Below are 22,129 nucleotides of genomic sequence, written 5' to 3'. Positions count from 1 at the left end.
TCCGACAATGCCAAAATGCGTCAATGGGAATGCGCTATAAAAACGGTCCTCAATGTTATTTGAATGTTGAATTCCATGTTGGCAATAATTGAGGAACTTCGGTCCCCGTGGCAATCAGACCAGAGAAAGAACAACAGACTCGCATGGCATCAGTCAAAGCGCGCACGATTGATTTAATCTCATCCTTCATGGTCGGAGTTGATTTTTGTGTGCTGTGCTAAAACTTCTACAGCTTTTCAAAAAGGACGCCTGGTTAAACGTTCAAATAAGGCAGGCATTGTTGACATGAAACCTCTTGAATCAGATAGTGAAATAGCCACCTGTAGAACTACTGGGTTTGCAGGCTCGTAAGACGTTGCCGTTATGGCATTTCCCAATCAACTCCGCAATAACAGGAAATTTAACTGAGGCTAATTTAGCACAGAATGCAATCGTAATCAAAGTAGTCAAGATGTAGCCTAGTTCTAGTATGAGGAGGATTCAGAAGTAGTGTTCAGTGCGCGTCTGCTGTGAGTGTCAAAATGGGGACCCACTAGTTTGACGGGACAAAAAGCGCAGCCAACAAGGGAAGTTCTCTGCTCCGCCTCCCTGCTGTGTTAGAACTGCACGCCGTTTCACCCGATGTGTTTTAAGTCAAACGCTGTCATGAAAACCGTTGGATTAGTTTATAGTATGTTTAGATTTAGTCAGGCTACTAGTTCAGTAGCCTAACCAGTAACCAGCATCATGAAGTTGACCTAGGTAAACTCATGCTTACTGAACTAGTAGCATGATAGTCTTAACTAATCCAACTGGTTTCATTACAATAGCCTACTATTAATTGTAGCATCTGATTTCCTCCCCGTTTTTTTTGTTGCACAGAGAAATGGCATAGGCCTATAGGCCTGTAGGCTATTGATTAGTGCATGAAGATGTAGGTGCCTCCCCCTCCTGTAGTATAATAATAATAATAATAATAATAATAATAATAATAATAATAATAATAGGGCCTAATAATAAAATGGGGAAAAAAACTTTTTTTTCTATTAGGCTACCCAGGGTTTCTCCAGACCCCCATTAGCTTGTGTATTGTATTGGCTATTATTATGGCTACAACTGCTTACTAGGAGGCAAATATGCATACAGGTAACAAAATACAAAAAAAAAAAATACAGGAGTGGGACAGGAGTGGGAGTACTTTTGAGCAGGAGCGGGCAGGATTGGGAGTCGTTCCACACAGGACAGGACAGGACAGGATTTATTTTTTTTACTCTGGACCAGGATTGGGCAGGACAGGATTTTTTTTCTGGGAGCGGGACAGGACAGGAGTGAAAATCCACTCCCGTGTCATGCTCTACTACCCACGCAGGTCTATTTCGATTCTCTCCCTCCAGCGAATGTTCCAAAAGTCACTTCAAGTAGTCCATAAAACACTCCGTAATATTAGAAAACTAAAATGATCAGTCAATCAGCAGCAGATGAGACCGTATCTCTGAAAACAGCGCAACAAGCCGTCAGTATAAGGGGACAAGTGGTGACTTGCACTGACCATAAAATCCTTGTAAAAAAAAAGTCACTCGCTGAACAGATAGTCTAAGTGTAGCGCTTGTGTAGAGGGCCAGTAGGAAAAAGCACTAAATATCTACCTAGGGTCGGTAGAGAGGTAAGGCTTAAAATGATCACACAACTGAAAAATAACTAATCAGGAGACAGTTGTTAAAAGTGAAACAGTTGACAGATTTATTGACTATAAACACCTGCTGTGCACTTAGGCACAGTGTTTAGCTTCTAAATGTTGTGACTGAGTCACAGATCAGGAGCAACCAAAATAAAAGAAGAGCTCTTCAAAATAAAATAAGAAATAAAATGAACTAGATTGCATTCTCACAGAAAATGCTGGAAGCGGGCTTGCCTTTTGGGGCACAGATGAGCAGTTTTATTTTTGATATGTCTATACCTAAATAAAAAAACATACTACTATTGAGAAAACAAAGCTAAAAGAAATGTTGGAAAAATCCATCCACCCAGTCAGAAGTTATGGGCCAAACAATTCAGCCATCTTGGATTCAGCCATTTTGAAAGTGTTGTAGCTCCGCGTTTTGGGGATATACTAAATGACATACATGCTATTTTAACACATTCAATACCAGCCGTTTTTTGGAATTTTAACTGTAGACTCCCAGTCAATTTCATAATTTTTTGTCATTTTTTGAACAGCCACCGAATACTTTATCTTCAACCCACAGACACATGTCAGGGCTTGTTCGAAAGCCCAAAAACCTCAGCTGTCTGTCTATTTTTACGGTTTGTTTCTAGCTTATGTCATTCCGAAGTTATTCCACTTTAAGCAAGCACTGGTTTAGGTAAAAAATAGCGTTTTCCAACATTCGAACTGAGATAAAGCCTTTTTTGTCACGGGTGCGCTCTTTGACTCTCCGAGTTTAAATTGCGGGTCTAAATGCATTTTCACGCCCGAGGAACAACTCCAGTAGCTTCCAAATAAACGATTACGATGCAAAAATCACCTGGTCAGGCTATTGTTTAGAGCCACATCATCTGAAATGCTAGCTAGCTAATGTCACTTGACTGGCAGTTTTCATTCTGTAGATAAAAGTAGACGTGCAAAAGTACTCACCCAAAATTAGGTTACTTCCTGCTGTGTTGCATGCTGTTTTTCATTACAACCTTCCATTTTACACATATCTTGATGACAGCAAAACTCCTTATCCTTCCATCATATGTTTAGGAACAGGCTAGCTAGCAGGACATGTTTTGATGCTCTAGGAAGTAAATGGAGACGTGACGTGACGTGATCAGGAAGTGGTTTGATTCGCTATAATAAAACTCAAATACTGTTTGGGGGGGGGGGGGGGGGGATAAATGGCCTAAAAATCAAAATTTTGGAAAATGATTACGCCCACTTCAGGGATGGTGCATTGGGTCATTTGAGAGATATTTTGTATTGGAAGTTGGTACCCATCATGAAATAAACCCCCCACCCAAAAAACTAAATCGGACATGTTTTTTGCCCTGTTTTCCCCCTTTTAGCATTAAAGATACATATACATATCTTGAGAGAATACTTTGGTTCACCTGTCAGATGTTGCAATGTTCTAATGTGATAAGGTACATTTACATATTACATTGTGGCTGCTGGTTGACTGCAAGCAAACCATTGAAATCCCCAAGCAGACAGCCATTTTCTATCAGTGAGGCGAGCTAAGCTGTGATTGAAGTAGGCAACACTATGTTTGGACGTTGGAAAAGTGCTGGGGAATCTGATAAGGTCTTTGACAAGGATACTACAAGGATATACAGTGCCATATACTAGAACAGGGGTGGGGAACCTATGTCTTGAGGCTGTTTTATGCGGCCCCTGACATAATTTCAATATTATGCAGCTTCATATGAACTGTGACATGTGTTGTAAAGGAATCTTAGAAATTCCATTTGCAACACAATTAAGATATATTCAGGGGACCTAGGGAAGGTGGGGTCTGTTGTAAAGGTGACTACAATCTAGGCCTTAAGTGCAGGGGGAAATCCTGGTTTGCGTTCATAGTTACGGCCCTTGGAGGACTTTTACGGCCCTTGGAGCAATTCGAAGTGGCAATTTGAATGAAAAAGGTTCCCCACCCCTTTACAGGCAGCATAAGGCCAGCTCTACAGTTAATTGAGTCCTTAAGTCTGTCTCTAATTGTGGAAAAGCTTCAGGTGCATCATACGTATTCTGGTTTACTGGTATGCGAATCAACATATGCTGGTGAAATGTGGAAATAGCCTATCTACTCCTTTCTGTGTAGGCAATGGAGTTAGACAAGGGGGACTCCTATCTCCAGCCTTGTTCAACCAATACATGGACAACCTCTCCAAACAACTGGGGAGGTGTAAGACAGCATGGCTGATAGGAAACATTGTTTTAAACCTTTTGATATATGCAGATGATCTGGCTATTATGTCCCCCAGCACTGTTGGGTTTCAGCAACTCCTGAATGTGTGTTCTGAGCATGGGGTTGAGTTTGATGTACAGTATAATGCAAAAAAAATAGTGCTGTGTTGATGTATAGAGCCAAGGAAGATTATAAAGTTTTAACGTTTTATCTGCCAGGGCAATCAATATGTGTATCAAGCAGTACAAAATATCTTGGGCACATTATCACTGAGAAGTTGGGAGATGATGCTATAGACAGAGATGAGTGTTGCATGTCCAAGCAAATATGTTAGTAAGACAAGTTTGTTCTGATGATGTGAAAGTAAACTTGCTTACTATACTCCTATGTATGCAGCCCCAATATGGGTCAGCTACAAAAAAGACCCTGCGTAAATTAGTAGCATAATGAAGTAACTTAGTATAATGATTGCTTGACTATATTGCTGAAAAAAACTAGAAGTTGCAGTGCTAGTTAAATAATTTGTCACTCAGGACTAAGTACTTCACAGGCTCTCTTTAAGAAATTGATGTTTAAGTTCATTTGTCGTCTGGAAAGCTGTCTCAAAACTGTATTATAAGGATTCTCACAAGCCCCAGATGCAGCTCTGTCAGATATCAATCATGAATGTGGAAGCATTGGTATGGCTGCCTCTTAAGACTGTCATGACTGATGGTATTTTGTACATGCTTATGCAAGATTTCTCCCCCCTCTCTCCTTCTTTTGATGTCTATTTTCATGTATGGAGAATTCAGGGTAATTGGGCCACTTTTATTGCAAGTGAATGGCCCAAAGTCGCCCAATTTACCTGAATTCACCAATGTTGCATGTCCTCTTATTGGGCCTAGAGCCTGCTATATATATTGGCAGACTGTAAGAATAGTGAATGCATACAAAGGGCAGAACAGCTAAAAACTCTGTTTTTGTGTTCTTTTTTTAATTTTAAAGAGGGGTGGGGGGTTATTTTCAAGATACAGAGTCACCTTGAGGTGTACCATTTCTTATATTAATAGTGTTAATTAAAAATCAAATGGATTTGAAAGCATTTATGCAACGGTATATAAGCAAACAGTAAAAATAGCTTATGCATACCAGGCGGAATGGGCAGAAAATGCCACTTTTGGGTTCTTTTTTTCATTTTCAAGGGGTGGGGGTTATTTTCAAGATACAGAGTTACTTTTGGTGTCAAAGTTCTTGTATTTATAGTGTTAATCATGTCCCAAATGGGCGTGTTGAAATTTTGAACTTGATGATTATCCCCCCCCCCCTAATACTGTGTGTAATAAAATTCACAGATGATGAAATATCCAGATCCTGTCTTTGTAGGAGTTTTGACTTTGTAGGTGTTTTCATGATCTATGTCAGTTCTGTTCATCACATCATTACGAAAATCACACAGAATTTGCATTAGAATGTGTAGATTCAGAATCCAATAAAAAAAAGTAAAATCGTAATTTTACGGTTTGGGAGCCAACGCATGGGAGGCAAAAACGTATTTTTACGTGACTTGGTAGTGAATGTGTTAATATAATGTTCTAAATTATTCCATTATTTCTTATTCAGGCCAAAGAGAGCGTAGTAAAATAAATTAATTATTAAATAGGAAAAGCGGGGCAACATGAATGGAGCAAGGTGTTACGTTCCCAGCTGGGAAACAGTGCGATAGGCTACACATGCATCGGTCACATCATTAAATCAAACGCTGTGTGTCCCATGGCCCTGGCATAATTACATGAAGGAAAAATGTCAGAAAATGCCTTCTACTGTAAATTCGAGCGAGCATGGATCGTTTTCGCTGGAGCAGCAGGAAAAGTAAGATGTGCGCAGAGTGGGTTTTGAGCGGAGCGTCCTGGCGCAACTTTGAGCGGCTGAGCGAATGAGGGAACATTCTCCTGAGCGGGGAGCTGGAAATTTGCGTTACTCAGCTCCGTTCACATGCTCTGACACACACACACACACACACACACACACACACACACACACACACACACACACACACACACACACACACACACACACACACGCCATGCTATATTTACTTACTCTGCTGATGTTGCCATTGACACGATTACTGGCACCAGCTTCTCAAGGAGGTCATCTGGGCTAAGGAGGTCAGTCAGATCTTCTTCTGGTGTCTTCACGTACTTCTGCAGGTCAAACCCATCGAGCTGCTCGTCTGATAACTCAAACCTAAACTTTTTAGTCTCCCACTCTCCTGGTACGAGCATCTCTATAGACAGAATTCCTGAACTCCTATCAATGTGTTCCACAACAGCATGCTGATTCAACTCATTCAGACAGTAGAAAAGGTTTATCTTTCTATCACACTTTGACTCGTGCCTAATCTTATTTTTGACAAACTGGACTGTTTGCTCTGAGCTCTGTAGTTGCCTATTGGTCTGTGGCAGTAGGTGCCTCAAGAGATTCTGATTGGACTCCAGCGAAAGGCCCAGAAGGAACCGCAGGAAAAGGTCCAGGTGGCCGTTCCTACTCAGTAAGGCCAGATCCACTGCAGTCTTATGTAGGTCTTGAAGTGTTGCAGCTCTGAACAGAGCAGAGACCTGAGAGCTTTGATGTTGGTGCTGCATGTTTCTGACACCATTGCAGAAGTGAAGGAACACATATAATGCTGCAAGGAATTCCTGAATGGTCAGATGCACAAAGCTGAACACCCTCCCATGGCACAACCCAGCCTCCAATCTGAAGATCTGAGTACACACTCCTGAAAACACTGATGCTTCAGTGACATCAATGCCACTCTCCCTCAGATCTGCATCATAGAAGATCAGATTGCCCTTCTCCAGCTGTTGGAAAGCCACTTTCCCCAGTTTGAAAACCATCTTTTCATCTTCCTCTTTCCTATCTGTGTACTTCTCGTTTTTGATGCATATCTGAATATTCAGAAAGTGACTGTACATTTGAGTAAGACTCCTAGGCATTTCTCCGCTCTCTAATGTTTTCTCTGCAACAGTGGCCAAAATCCAGGAGAAAACTGGAATGTGGCACATGATGTAAAGGCTTCTGGATCCCTTCAGGTGTCTGATGATTTTACTGGCCAGGTTTTCATCATTGATTGTCTTCTTGAAGTAATCATCTTTTTGTGCGTCATTGAATCCCTTTACTTCTGTCACCTGGTCCACACACCAAGGAGGGATCTGGTTTATTGCTGCTGGTCGGGTAGTGATCCAGATGAGAGCAGAGGGAAGCAGATTCCCATTGATGAGGTTTGTCAGCAACACATCTACTGAGGCTGGCTTTGTCACATCACAACAGCTTAGGTTGGAGCTGAAATCTAGAGGAAGTCTACACTCATCCAGACCATCAAAGATGAACAGTGTTTTGTACTCTGTAGTGGAGAGTACTTTCAGATATTTCATTTGTGTGAAAAAGTGTTGAATAAGCTCCAACAGAGTGAGTTTCGTATTCTTCATCAGGTTTAGTTCTCGGAATGGAAGTGGAAATATGAAGTGAATGTCCTGATTGGCTTTTCCTTCAGTCCAGTCCAGAATGAACTTCTGCACAGAGACGGTTTTTCCAATGCCTGCCACTCCCTTTGTCAGTACTACTCTGATGGCTTTGTTTTGCCCATAGTATAAGGGTTTAAAGATGTCGCTACATTTGATTGGTCTGCTGTGTGTTCCTTGTTTCCGTGATGCTCTCTCTATCTGCTTGACATCATATTCCCATCTCCTGATGCAGGAATCTTCCTGTAATTTGCTGAATGATATCTGCCTGACCCTATGTTCTTCATATTTTTTCTCAATATCATAAGACTTCTCATCTCCCTCATTATTATCAGAATCATCTTTACCCTCATCATTCCTCATATCGCTGCATTTGTTATAGAACATGGATGATCGCTCTATTTGTCTGACCTCATGTTCTTTACTAACCCCTTCTCTGTCCTCGTCTGTGATGTAGAGGTCTATGTAGATGTTATGGAAGAGTCTGGTGTCTCCCTGATGTGGAACTCCTTCAACCAGATGTTGGCACTTCCTCTTTAGAAAGGACCTGAGCTCTGCTTCCTCTGGTGTCAATCTAGAGCAACAACAGAAGATCACTACAGCTATAACTCACCATAATACCCCTAGAAGAAATGCTGCCAACTAGAGCTGTCAGACAATTTAAAATAACGACCTCTAAAACATTTATAAACACTTTGTACATAATCAACTAATTATCAACAAAACATTTACGGAATTTTGTAAACTAGTAAGAAATGCTACGAAAACAAAGCAGTCACAGCAGCTGTCCTGGAAGTTTGTCCTCCAAAGAGCAAAAAGGTGAAATTACTGCATATAGACGTGTCCGGCAGGCAAACACATATACAACCCATCCAGTAGGAGCCAATTCCCACTCCCCTGTGCAGCTGTAGGTTGTTTCTTAGTCATTTACAAACATATTTTGATTATAATTAGTTCATTGGTATGTTTTAAAAAACAGGAGTCGTTACATGTAATTTATTGTGTAATGTACTGTATTGTCTATAAAAATGATTCCCACCATCAATTTTTCAAAATGCTCTATCCTTAATGAAAGTAGCCAATAATAAATAGAATTTATCAGTATCCTTCACTGCCAATTATGGTACCAATTAATTTCATCATTTCAAAATTCTGAAATATTCCTTCAAGCATTATTTAGTGTCTTTAGCAGAAGATTTTATTTAGTCTCAAGCAGAAGAGACCTGTCATTGGAACTTAATTATGAAGTTAAATTTACCCAATATATGTATCACTTATTATATATGACACAGACTGTGCAAAATAAGCACACCAGTTTGTGTTATACATTTATTTTATTGTCTTTCACACTTTTCACTTTTTTTGCATTTAAATATAAAATAGAGCAATATGACAGACATGTTATCATACAGTCAAAAAAGGATGGAAGGGATATTATTCAAAAACATGGACAAAAAATGAAAAAATATTGGGTAACAACACACTGGGAAACGGACTTTCAAGCATTGTACATTATGGAAAACTCATTATTTACTAATATAGGAAAATAATATAGCCTACTTTTTGAATATACCCTTTTAAAGTTTACAAAGAAGACCCATGTTAAAAGTGAAGGGCATTATGCCTTTAAGTTGTTTCTATGAGCACTTTTGCACTTGGGAATAGAATGGGGAAAGGTTATATGAGAACCTCAATGTTGATACAGAGGTAAATAAATGTGTTTGTAAGACTGCTTTGTGACAGTAGGTAAACACTAGAAACAACCAAATTGCTGAGGTCATTGCAGTGTCACCATGAATTTGCTGTATTGGTGTAAACCAGGGGTGGGGAACCTATGTCTGGAGGGCCGTTTGCGGCCATTGAGGCCGTTTTATCCAGCCACCGAGACAATTTTAATGTTATGCAGTTTCATATGAAATATGCCATATTTTGTAAAAGAAACATTTGCAATACAATGAAAGTTATATTCAGGGGACCTACAGAAGTTAAGGTCTGTTTTGGTGGCTGCATTCCATATAGGCCTAGAGTGCAGGGGAAATCCTAGTTTGCGTTAATTGCACGGCCCTCGGAGGACTTTCACGGCCCTCAGAGAAATTTGAAGTGGCCCTTCAAATGAAAAAGGCTCCCCACCCCTGGTGTACACTTACAATAATACACAGTGTTTCCAAAACCAAATGTGTAGAGCAGTGCATTCTGTGTAGAATTTACAATAAAATCTTAGCTGGGTGTTCCTTTTAAAGGACTGTGCGCATTGAAGCTCGCATTGCTGCCTCAGCCTCCTGGGTACAGACGCCTCGTCAAAACTCTCTCTGCCTCTGAATGAAAAGAAAAACACACATGTGACATTTAGTTACAAAATTATAACATGATGATGACATTGCAAGACACAGGTCAGACCGTCTGTGAAATAAATAGCTAAATAAGAAAGTGGTAGCTAGTAAAGAAAGTGTTGGCTATTAAAAACAAATATCAGAAAACAAAAATGCTTCTGATATGAGGATCCAATTGAATGAGGTCAAATCAGCAATGAAACTCAATTTGGTCAAGGCTTAAGTGTATAGGGATGCACTAGTGGTAGCCAAACTATTGCAACACAGACAAAACAGTGACTTACCCAGTAGTGCTGCACAATGAAGAATGCCTCCTTTCTTTCAGCAACATCCAAGCAAATAGCCTAAAATAATGGTGAGAAACACATTAGAAATTATTCTAACTGAATAATAGGCCACATCCATCTAGTTGCAGCAAAATGTATTTTTAAGTAGGCTATGTTCATCACATTACACCAATGTCAATACATTACTTTTCTTTGAAAAGCATTGTATTCGCTTTGTCCTGCCCACATCGAAAACTAGCCTATAAATAGGACCTAAGCCTACTAATCACGTCAGTCACTGCACTGCACTGTGCACTGCAACAGGTGACAGCTGCTTCAGTCCTGGAGGTCTCCTTCCCTTTAGTTTTTTTCATAGCTGCAATCATAGGCCTATAGCAAATAGAAAGCAACAATGTTGTTAAATCAGAGGTAGGTATATACCGTATTAGTAGCTCTACAATGCTCGCTGACAACAGTGTTAACCGTCCTGTCATGTCTGTATCGAAGCCCACTTCACGGACGTCCAGACTTTAGAAAAGCTAGTTCTAAAACCACACAGACTACCGGTAGCTGCAATCAGCCATGAACTAGCCAGGCATTACCTTGAGCTGCAGATGCCAGCGGCAATAGTCCAACTAGTGATACACGGCACGTCCGTATTTTCCGTTATTGTTATTATTAATTTCTCTTGCGCTGATTTGTGCTACTTATTATTCCTCGCGGACTCGCGGCAGAGAGAGTTGATAATCTTTGCCGGCGGAGAGACCAACTTCAGCGCAGCACTGCGGCCAGTTAGTTGTGTGGAGTTACCGTGGAAACCAAAATACGGTTGGACAGATTGAAGTTACAGGCGAGTTTGGTGAAGTTAAAATTTATCCCATCTCTCTGGTTTCGAGACGAGATTCATTCCAATGTTTCTTATGATTAGATTAGGTGACACAATTTCCATTGGTTTAGGTTTGTGTAGCGAGATGATAGGCTACCTTGGGCAACGGTCTTCTTATTCTATGGGTTCACTTCATACACTTCATAGATCGATCGTATGGAAGATAAGGATTGCGTCGGATGAAGGAATGGCTATCACACATCTATCAGCTTTAGGCAGTTAACTAAAGTTAGCTGGAGACAAAACAGTAAAAACACATTACAAACCTTCATTTTTGTTGAAGACTCCGGTCAGTTCACTTCTTCCAGGGAGGGCAGGCAGAAAGAACGCTATCTACAGGGAACTCTGATTTCAAACGTAGCCTAGCAGGCAACTCAGTGTTGGGTACAATAAACCATTGAGTTGGGTTATTGTGTGACCTACACAGTAAAAAATATTCCCGTGATGTCACAGTGGCTTACTGGCTACTAATAGCATTCATTTCACAGTAGTTTACTGTGGCCATCCTCACAGTTTACTGTGATTTCTCACAGTAGTTTACTGTGGCCACACCACAGTAAGTTACTGTCACCCTACCCACAGTACCATGATCCCGCCCCTCCATTCATCACCACAAAAGAGGTAGCTACCATGTTATTGTGGCACCTCCCATTCCCCACCATGACTGAGACAACTGTGGCATGGAACCAGTCCATCACACTGCTCTCTTAAAATGATAGACCGAGTTATCCATAACCACAGAGAAACCCAAGTATCTGCAGTATGTGCAATATTATTACCATTTGATAATTGTAGTCTCCTGGATGATAGTACATTAACCAGTGTGCATAGAATACTCTGATTGAGCGTAATTAGACAGACCTGAAACTTCTTAATCAAGTAAGCAACACACCAAAAAGGATACCTGCTACCATAATACTCACTACCAACTAAATAGCTAGCCAGCCAACAAACCAGTCCACCGGCCAACCAAAAGAGTCAGTTGTCAGCCAGCCAAAGAGCCGGCTAACCAACTAACACTCAGTTAGTCAGCCAACTAACCAACAAACAAGTCAGTTGTATGGCTAGCCAGCTAACAAACCAGCCATCCAGTCAACCAAAAGAGTCAGTTAGCCAGCCAACCAGCTGGCCAACAAACAGTCAGTTGGTCGGTCAGTTAGCTCACTAACCAACAAGCCGGACAGAGAGCCAGCGAACCAGTCATTAAGCAAGCAACTCAAGCATTGTGACAGTCTGAGTTTATATAGAGGTGAAAGTTAACCATGTGACCAGAGTAATCAGGCATGTGGCAGCTGCAGGTAGTAATTCAATGAACTTGTAACAGTCCTATGTACTCAAGTGAGGTCAGGTACTAATTGACAGATTGATTGGGCACTACCATCGTTCCTGGTTGATGGTAGGCAATGTCAATCATGTCATGCAGCATTTGACTTTCAATTGTGCAATGGCACTTCACAAGATAGCCTAATTTTGTTTACTAGGTGGCAATATTCTGATTTAAAATTGGATGCTGGAGTTTTGGCGTGCACATCCAAGACAAAGGCATTAGCAGGTGCCAACCAGAGGTCGCGTTAACCGACAAATGTCCGTCATTGACGGATTTTTTTGAAGAATGACGGACAATTCTGAAGCCTGTCCGTCATTTTGACGGATCAATATTCAGGATGATGATAAATAAATCACAAGTTTAAGTAGGCCTACGCTTCTATCTATCGAGTAGAGCAAATGTGCATTTCAATTAGGCATAGTTATCAGCACAGATAATTTCATGCTACTATCGTTTGCCTTTCTCCCTCTCTCCCTGCTTGTCATGCCATGCACCGCAGCTGAGCTGTGCGGCTGGCTGCAGCAGAGCGCGCGCCTCTGCACTTGCTCAAAATAATGAATTAAAATAACTAAGACGTGGCCACCATACACGTGTGACTTCGACTTTAAGATTCAGAACTATGTGTAGACCTAGGCCTACTACATTTACAGACTATCTGATTTTCTGCCAATGACGAAGTTGTCCCTCTATCGCCCTTCATAGAAGAATTCTTTCATAACTCCTCGCTTGAAACAAAAACAAATATGCGAATAGCACGTTTGCTAGCCAGAACCTTCACTCAAAGGCAACGCAGGTCTAAAACGGCTTCAGGACATTAACTAATAAAAACGACGGATATTCAAGAACCTAAATATTACCAGGCAACGCAACTTACAACTTGGCAAACGTTGCCAGAAACGGCTAACCTTCTCTCAGTTCGATAGCCGGTTCACCCATTATAGGCGATATATTTTTATTCAGACAACTTTACCGCGCTCCAACATATAAGCCGATGGAGCTACGTATGGAGAGGCTTCCTTTACTGTCGCTGACATTTTTCAACAAAGTTTTGCAAAATCTGGTCGTCTTCCTGTTGTAGGCTTCAGTGACTATCTACCGTCTGGGCTACACCTTTCTGCTTCAAGACGGCTTTCCTTTCCATCGTGCATGTGAAGTCCAACACGAATATTATTTAACACTGCGCCTTTGTATTACAATCAGTGCATTAATCAGAGCAAAACGAGTAACTGACAGCTGTTGGATAAAGCCCTGCACGCGTCTTTTAAAAAAGTGCTTGTGGTGACCATAGCGCTGAACACTGAATCAGACGCGCGTCATGAGAGATATCTGCAGCTTTTTTAACAGTGCAATGAGGGAGGCAGAGAGAGAAAGTGGACAGCAAAATTGACTCCATCCTCGAAGTTGAAGAATGAATGTCGAGTGAAAGGGGGTGTATTCACAGCGGTTTACTCTCAATTGGCCGCAATTGCGCATGTGTTGTTCTCGGTGCAGGGTTGCGACCCCCCACATTGAGAAACCAGGTGGAGAATTTAAAAAATAGGTGATGACGGATTTTTTTCGACCATGTCCGTCAAAATGACGGACTGTGAAAAAGTCTAGCGCAACCTCTGGTGCCAACTTAAGAAAGTGTTTGTGTAGCACATTGGTTGCAACTTAATTTATTGGAAGCAGAACCAGCAACATTTCCAATCATAGACCTTCTTCTAATTAGGCCTGACAATTTGTAATTACAATCAATCATGGCCAGGAGCAACCCAAAGTGATATACAGATATGCAACATTGGTTACTGTCCCTAGGGTAATGCCGGGTTAGGAGGGATTGGAACCTGCAACTCTCTCATCTTAAGTCCACCTCCCTAACCATTAGGCCAAGGCAGCCACTTAGTGCACCCAATCATGGCCTAGAGCCACAAAACACCTGTTATAACAGCACAGTAGTTAACTGTGATATGACGAAAGGTCTCTCTGGATTTCACAGTAACAAATTATGGCAGAATGTCACAGTATGTTACTGTGAAATGAATGCAATTAGTAGCCAGTAACTCGTTGTGAGTTCACAGTATTTTCTACTGAACCCACAGTAAGATATTGTTACACACTTGAAGTGGGCGAAAGTTCAATGGGAAGGCATGTCAGTTGGGTTGAAGGCTGACACCTTTACAGTAGTTAACTGTGATATGACGAATTCACAGTATGTTACTGTGAAATGAATGCAATTAGTAGCCAGTAACTCCCTGTGAGTTCACAGTAAGCTATTGTTACACACTTGAAGTGGGCGAAAGTTCAATGGGAAGGCATGTCAGTTGGGTTGAGGGCTGACGCCTTTACTCAAAGTGATATACAAATATACAATAATGGTTGCTGTCCCTAGGGCAATGTAAGGTTTGGAGGGATTTGAACCTGCAAAACACTGAACTTAAGTCCACCTCCCTAACCATTAGGCCAAGGCTGCCACATAGCAAATCCCGGGCCTTCAGACACTTCATCGACATTTACAGCAAACTATTTAGTCATCAGGGCTTCAGATCGTGTCCCATCATGCAATGCACTTATGGAGAGCCATTTATCTAGAAGGAATATCTTAAGTGTGCTTCAAAATATTACTCCTTGTTATATTCTCTGTTTATTGTAGCGGTTGTACTATTTAAAGTGGTACACAAGAAAAATGACCATATTCCCACCGTCATGAAGATGGTCATGTATATCTCCCAATATATATAAGCTCATTCTTCTGTTATTTGACAGAGAGTGGGGAAAAAGTAGTCAACTGATGATGGGTGTATACATGTATACCACAAGACATTAAGAATGAAATAATTTGCTGAAAATGTCAATGAAAGGTGTGATGGTGTAATGAAGAGCCCAACCTGTCTATGACTGAAGTTGTGCCCCAATGCACTAATAATTCAATAGATACTCCGCCCACACAGTAGTTTACTGTGATGTTTCCTAGTCTATCACTTTGGCATGCTGGTTATCCTTGAAGAGCACAGTAAAATACTGTGATGTGCAAGTTAGGTGAGAAATGGCAAGTGATGCAATGATTTCAGACTAATTTGCTGTGTGCCGTGTGACCATCACAGTAGCATAGTGTACCAGAACATCAGAGTAATTAACTGTGAGATTTCACAGTAAATTACTCTGAAATCCTTGTAACTTTTTACTGTGTAACTAATAACCCAATCAGTGGAGTAGCATAGATGTTCCCCACTGTCCCAATATTGAGTTAGAATAACCCAACACTGCATTAGAATAACCCAACATGTTTACCCAACGGCTGTTATTCAGCACTTGGGTTGACAAAACAACCCAGCCTTTCTTAGTGTGTTGGGTTAAGACAATGTACTGTATATAACAACATGTAATACTTTTGTTCTATTATAGGCTAAAGTATAGGCCTACTGTCCTCTTCATATATCCTATGATGTATCCTATGACAGGGAAGATCAAGGCAGGAAGAAAGATGAGAGAGAGAAGGTATATAGCTGGGAAAGGATCAAGGTCGGACTCAAACCTGGGTCCACAATGGCATGTAAGCAAATTCATGGCATGGCGTGTTAGTGTGGTGTGCCACTTCACCCCCATATATCCTATTCTACCACAGTATCTCTCTTCATGTGTGGTACATGCTGTATGTACCTACATGTGCTATATGTGGATGATGCATGACAATTTCATGAAATTACTCTGTTTCTATCAGTTGTGTTCTTGCCATTATTGTGCACACAATATCTGTGTGAGCACTTGGAGAAAAGCATCACCAGAACAAAAAAGTACCACTTGTGCTTAGGGATATCAATATGGCTAGCAATAGCCCTGAACAGTCATTTAAGCTCACCTCTCCTCAGGAGGAGGATCCATCTCTCTGATCTCTGTTTCATCCATGGACTCTTCATTAACACACAGCTGGACACTGATGGGTAGAAGTTTTCACATACAGGCCTATTATGTCTAAACATTCTAAATGTATTTAGTATTAGTATTATGTCTAAACATAAACAGTTCTAAACATCGCTTCATGTCCACAGCAGTAGAGGGTGCTCTTGGAGGAGAAATCTGCAGAATATGATGCCGTACAGAAACATCAATTCCACGTATGGTATAACATTCAAATAATAATAAAAAAACTTCACTGCCAGAGTGTAAGGGAGCACAAGGTAGGAGAGAAAAAGGGGTAAACTGTGTCATAGATTTCACATCTGACCACCACTGAACACACATGTGGACGCGTGAACACACACACACACACACACACACACACACACACACACACACACACACACACACACACACACACACACACACACACACACACACACACACACACACACACAAAGGGACAGACACAAACGGGAACTGTCACTAACAGAAATGTAATAATATTAGCTCAATTCTTTTAAAGGCGTCCTTTCCCCCCACAGAAACAATTTAACCTCCAATATGTAACTGTAAAATGTATTCCTTAATTTTTCTTAGGTAACACTTTACAATAACGTCCTATTCACAGCTTTATTAACACTTTATTAACACTTTATTAACAATTAACATTTAATAAAGCATTTACAAATATTTGTAAATGAGTAATAACCAAACTATGACTGCACAGTGGAGTGGGAATCAACTTCTACTGTGTGAGTTTTATGTGGTTTTATGCCTTCTGGTCTTTGGAGGAGAAACTTCCAGGAAGTGTTTATAAAGCTGTGAATAGGACGTTATTGTAAAGTGTTGCCGTTTCTTAATATGCCAGTTAAACTTCTCTGGATATGGAAGTGACAACACGGTGATGCCCTTAGCCCGATATCGGTCGACTATAGACTTTAAACTTTCAGATATTGTTTTATTCTTTGTGTGTGTACTTTACAATAAACAACATATCATAAGAGTGTATTGCCACAGGATACAAAAGGCTATAGTCCCAAGTGTCACAACCCCAGAACGTTCATGACCTACCTGATGCGATGTTGTTTGTATCCGTGTCCAGATATCTGTAAGGCTTATCAGAGGAGATAGGACAAAAGTAAAAGACCGAATGAAAGATATTTAACTCTGTGTGCAAATATGCAGAGAGACAATGAGAGAAAAGGTATGTCCTTTTCCTAGAATAAGAACCACTGCAACGTGTTGCCAGTACAATCAGTACTGTCCATAGTTTTAGCTATATAATGTGAATGCAAGGCTGACAATACACTTTCCCCCAGTCTTCTTGGAGATAATAGCTGCCCAGCTTGCAAATGCGGAACTCAGTTACTTCCCTAATCACTCAGCACGTATGTCACCCTCTTCTGACTACGCCTACTCTACATTCTGACCCTTATGGGGAGAAAATACTGTGTTGGACTGTATTTTCACCATATTACTATATTACTAATTTTTGCAAATTGGGGTCCCAGAACCAAAGATAGGCTACAATTTTAAAGAGGGGAAGAGGGCAGACATGTGGACTGCTGCTGGGATGCACCGGGGATGGTTGGGTCACCTAGGTGAGGGTGTATGATGTTACAAGACCCGAAACACCCAATGACCCCAGGAAACAAAACAGATTATGCGTCCCAATTCAATTGAATTCATTTTATTATAGGGATCATGCACAATTAAAACACAAATGTTGCTATTTCATGCATTGTACCAGAGTTAGCCTTAGGCTGATTTATATCTATAGTCCCTGAAAGGACATAAAACATTAAAATAAAATAAAATAAAATAATAAAGTAAAACCATCAAAAACATATGAATATACACATAAAAACAACACACACACACACACACACACACACACACACACACACACACACACACACACACACACACACACACACACACACACACACACACACACACACACACACACACAGAGAGAGAGAGAGAGACACACACACACACACACACACACGCACGCGCGCACACACACACAAAATAAAAACATTGAGAATAAAAGCCTCATCACACAGCTCTGGCAAAAAGTTTTCAGTTTTTCTGAGTTATGCTATGGATAGATGTGTGTTTTAGTAAAGCAAACATTGCTATTCCCTTCTATAAAGTACAGACAACATTTCCTCCGAATTTCGAAAGAAAATATTGTCATTTAGACCATTTATTTGCAGACAATCTCAAATGGTCAGATGCAATGTTTCCAAATCCCAAAAAAGGCAAAGCAAACAAGATGATATTAACTTAAAAACAACATAATAGTAATGTATTGACTTGGGAAGAGTTCAGAAATCAATATTTGGTGGAATAAGCCCCATTTGTAGTCACAGCTTTTATGCATTTTGGTAGGCGTCCATTAGTCCTTCACATTGTTCCTGGATGACTGTATTCCAGGCCTGGTGTAAGAATTCAAGTTGTTGAGCTTAGGTTGATGGCTTGTGACCATCCAGCTTCCTCTTCATCACATTACAGAGGATTTCAAGGGGGTTCGGGCCTGGAGTTTGGGTTGACCAAGTCAGGGTATTGATCTGGTGGTCCTCCATCCACAGCTTGATTGGCAAACTGAGAGGCTGGAGTATTGTCCTACTTTACAAAAACTATCCTCAGCATTCAGGGGCATTGCCAGAATAGAAGGAATCATGTTTTAGGCCAAGGTAACTTTGTATGGTGAATAAGAGACGCTTTTTTGCAAAGATGAAAATGACCATTTGCTGAAACACCCTCAGATCATCACCATCATTGGCCAAATTTCACATCTAATCCAACACCTGGTCATCTAATGGTTGGCTAGAGACCTGGAGAGGTCTACGAACCACAGTATCTTGCACCTGCTGTGAAATTTGGCCTCCGAGGGTGGAACGACATGTTCGGTACAGACGTAACCGTCCTTGCATTTGGCCCATGCGTTAGCACACTGGGCTAAGGGCATAACTTGGGTGATGAGGGGCCTTGACCCGCCACGCCGGGTGAAAGGGGACCGAGAGGCCCACCATGTGGGGGATCCCCGGTCCCTAGAGGCACGCCTCCCCACGGTCGGTGGACCTGCGGTGGTCACTGCGCCCTCCACGAGGGGCAGGCTACTTAAAATATGCTTTGGTGCACGTTCACCCCGCAGGAGGTCCGACCTTGGTAGTTTGGGGTAGATTTGGCGTAGGTCACCTGACAAGAAGGGACTACGACCTTGAACGCAGGCTGCTGTTTTTTCAGCACCTCGAACGGTTGCTGGATAGCCTCTATGGCGGCAGAGTCGAAGAGGCCTGAATCAGAGACAGGGTGGTCCATGACATCCACTTTGTCCTTATCGTTCATGGACGAGAGGTTAAGCCATGAGTGCCTCAGGAGGGGGGAGATGACTAGCCAGGGTACGCTCCATTCGCGGAGGGTGATCCCATATACCGTCCATGCCCTCCATGTTTAGCATGGAGAAACCACCAACGGGACATCTGGACGAAAGCGAGCATTGCCACGACTTTTGTACCTCAGCAATGATGTCGGGAAAAGGAGGGTGTACCTCCTGGACAGAGGGTGTCACCCATGGGAGATAAAACCCATCCAAGAGTGAACGCTGTTTTTGGGTGGGGGTGAAGTCAGCTGCCTTTTTTTTTTTTTTTTAAATCTCTTTTTATTAAACCCAAAACAGAGTTACATTCTTGGCTCAAGATATAGATTTTGGTGTTTTAAACATTTCAAATTTCACCCAACCCACCACCCCCCAGCCCACAGAACTACTGTGCGTCTACCCACAAGATCAATATGCAATAAAACATCAGCGAGTCATTTATACATATACATCTTACACCATACAGAAATGGAGAAAAAGAGAGAGAAAAAAATCAATACAAAATACAAATTCAATCAATAAGTAATGAAACAAAAGTAACAATGTATATGCATATATGTACATGTTCCTACCATACATAACAAAAGGGGGGACTGAATAATCATATTCACTTAACTACTGTAGGCCTTGGCCATCAGATATTGATGGTTTACTCTTGTGGATTCTCGGGAAGTGTCTTGAGCTTTTCAAAATATGTTATGAATGGATTCCAAATACCATAAAAGCGGTCTTTGGATCCTCTTAGTGTATATTTAATCTTTTCTAATTTTAGGTACAGCATTAAATCAGTCAGCCATACAGATAACTTTGGTGGGCAGGAAGATTTCCAGTGTAACAGAATTTGTCTCCTAGCTATCAGAGTGGAAAAGGCTATTATATCTTTGAACCTTGAGATACCCCTGTCATCAAGTGGCATGGTTCCAAAAATTGAGGTATACATATCAGGCTGACATTCTATTCCTATGACTTATGATATTGTTTTGTATACTCCAGACCAAAATGAGTTCAAGGATGGACATGACCAAAACATGTGTGTTAAGGTTCCAGGGGCACTATGACATCTACTACAATTTTCATCCACATTCTCAAATATTTTTGCTAGTCTGGATTTGGAATAATGCATCCTGTGTAAAATTTTAAACTGGATCAAGGCTAACCGTGCACAGGACGTTGTCCCATTCACCCTACGCACAGCCTCTTCCCATATGCTATCTGGAATTGCTTGTCCCATTTCATTATCCCACTTATCTTTCACCTTAACATGAATATCCTCCCCTTGTGAGGTGATTATGGAGTGAATTCTAGAAATTAGGCCTTTTATATCAGGAGACAGTGCTAACATATCATCCAAGACAGTAGGCTCTGGTTCATTTGGAAAATGTGGTGTATTGGTAGAAATAAAGTGGCGTATCTGTAAATACCTGAAGTAGTTTGAATTGGTAAGATTAAATTTTACACATATATCATTGAAACTTGCAAAAACCCCTTCCTTATAAAAATCTTTAAACCTGTCAAGGCCTTGTCTTTTCCATCTCAAAAAGGTTACATCTATGCTAGCTGGAATAAATGCCTGATTATGGCATATGGGTGCCTGTGTGGAAAACTGAGATAGACCCATATATTTTCTGAATTGATGCCAAATACGTAAAGTTTGCTTCACTATAGGATTTGCAGAATATGAGGATATGGACAGAGGGACTCTGGAGGTTACTAGTGCTGGAAGTGATGTTGAAAGGCATGAATTATTTTCAGCCTCACACCAAACATGAGCTGATGACTGATGATACCAATAAAGTATCTTCTGGCAATTTGCCGCCCAATAATATATTTGTAAATTTGGCAATCCCAATCCTCCATCAGAGCGATGTTTCTGGAGAAAAGTTTTCTGTATTCTGGGAATCTTACCCGCCCATATAAATGATGCAATACACCGATCTATAGACTGAAAAAATGATTTTGGCAAAAAAATTGGGAGACACTGGAAAAGATAAAGAAACCTAGGAAGAACATTCATTTTTATACAATTAATTCTACCAACCAGTGTCAGATTAATTGCTGTCCATCTCTGAAAATCAGACTTTAACCTATCCACCAGCGGAGTGAAGTTTTTACCTAACAATTCTGAAAAGGTAGGTGTACTAAACTTTGTATTAGTTTTTGCTGCTACTAAGTATTGTACCCGAAACACAATTTCGTTGCCTTTTTGACAATGACAATAAACTCTTGATTGATTGATTGATTGATTGTTAGATTAATCCCTAAATACTTAAACCCATCTCTAGACATAGAAAATGGAATGTCAGAATCCTTAAGAGAGCGAGCCTTGGCATTTATAGGAAAACACTCACTTTTAGTAAAATTCAACTTATATCCAGAAAAAACACCAAACGTTTGTAAAGTGTCCAACACATGTGTTAGACAATGTATAGGGTCTGAGATGTATAATAATAAATCATAAGCATACAAAGACAGGTTATGGGTCAACCCGCCTCTGTGAATTCCACATATTTCTGGCTTTGATTTAAGTGCAATAGAAAGAGGTTCTATAGCCAGAGCAAACAAAAGAGGACTAATCGGTGATCCCTGTCGCGTTCCTCTAGTCAGTGGAAAGAACTCTGAGTGATTCCTGTTGGTAACTACAGAAGCCTTGGGATTGAAATACAAGAGCTCAATCCACTCCC

At 40.9% G+C, this 22,129-nt stretch overlaps 1 protein-coding gene across 1 annotated transcript in view; it reads right to left on the bottom strand.

Annotated features, from left to right (window-relative positions):
- The window catches only part of LOC134467989 (NACHT, LRR and PYD domains-containing protein 3-like), a 54,123-nt gene extending 36,801 nt beyond the window's left edge, over window positions 1-17,322 (bottom strand). Inside the window, exons 1-3 of the mRNA XM_063222016.1 lie at window positions 17,132-17,322; window positions 16,020-16,094; window positions 5,952-7,946 (exon numbers count right to left, since the gene is read on the bottom strand). Coding sequence (XP_063078086.1) covers window positions 5,952-7,946; window positions 16,020-16,066 — 2,042 coding nt within the window. The 5' untranslated portion in view covers window positions 16,067-16,094; window positions 17,132-17,322. The remainder of the gene's footprint in view (window positions 1-5,951; window positions 7,947-16,019; window positions 16,095-17,131) is intronic.
- Window positions 17,323-22,129: the final 4,807 nt, after the last annotated feature.

This window comes from Engraulis encrasicolus, chromosome 17 (assembly GCF_034702125.1).
Source record: "Engraulis encrasicolus isolate BLACKSEA-1 chromosome 17, IST_EnEncr_1.0, whole genome shotgun sequence".
NCBI lineage: Eukaryota > Metazoa > Chordata > Actinopteri > Clupeiformes > Engraulidae > Engraulis > Engraulis encrasicolus.
This window is presented reverse-complemented; position numbering and strand designations above follow the sequence as displayed.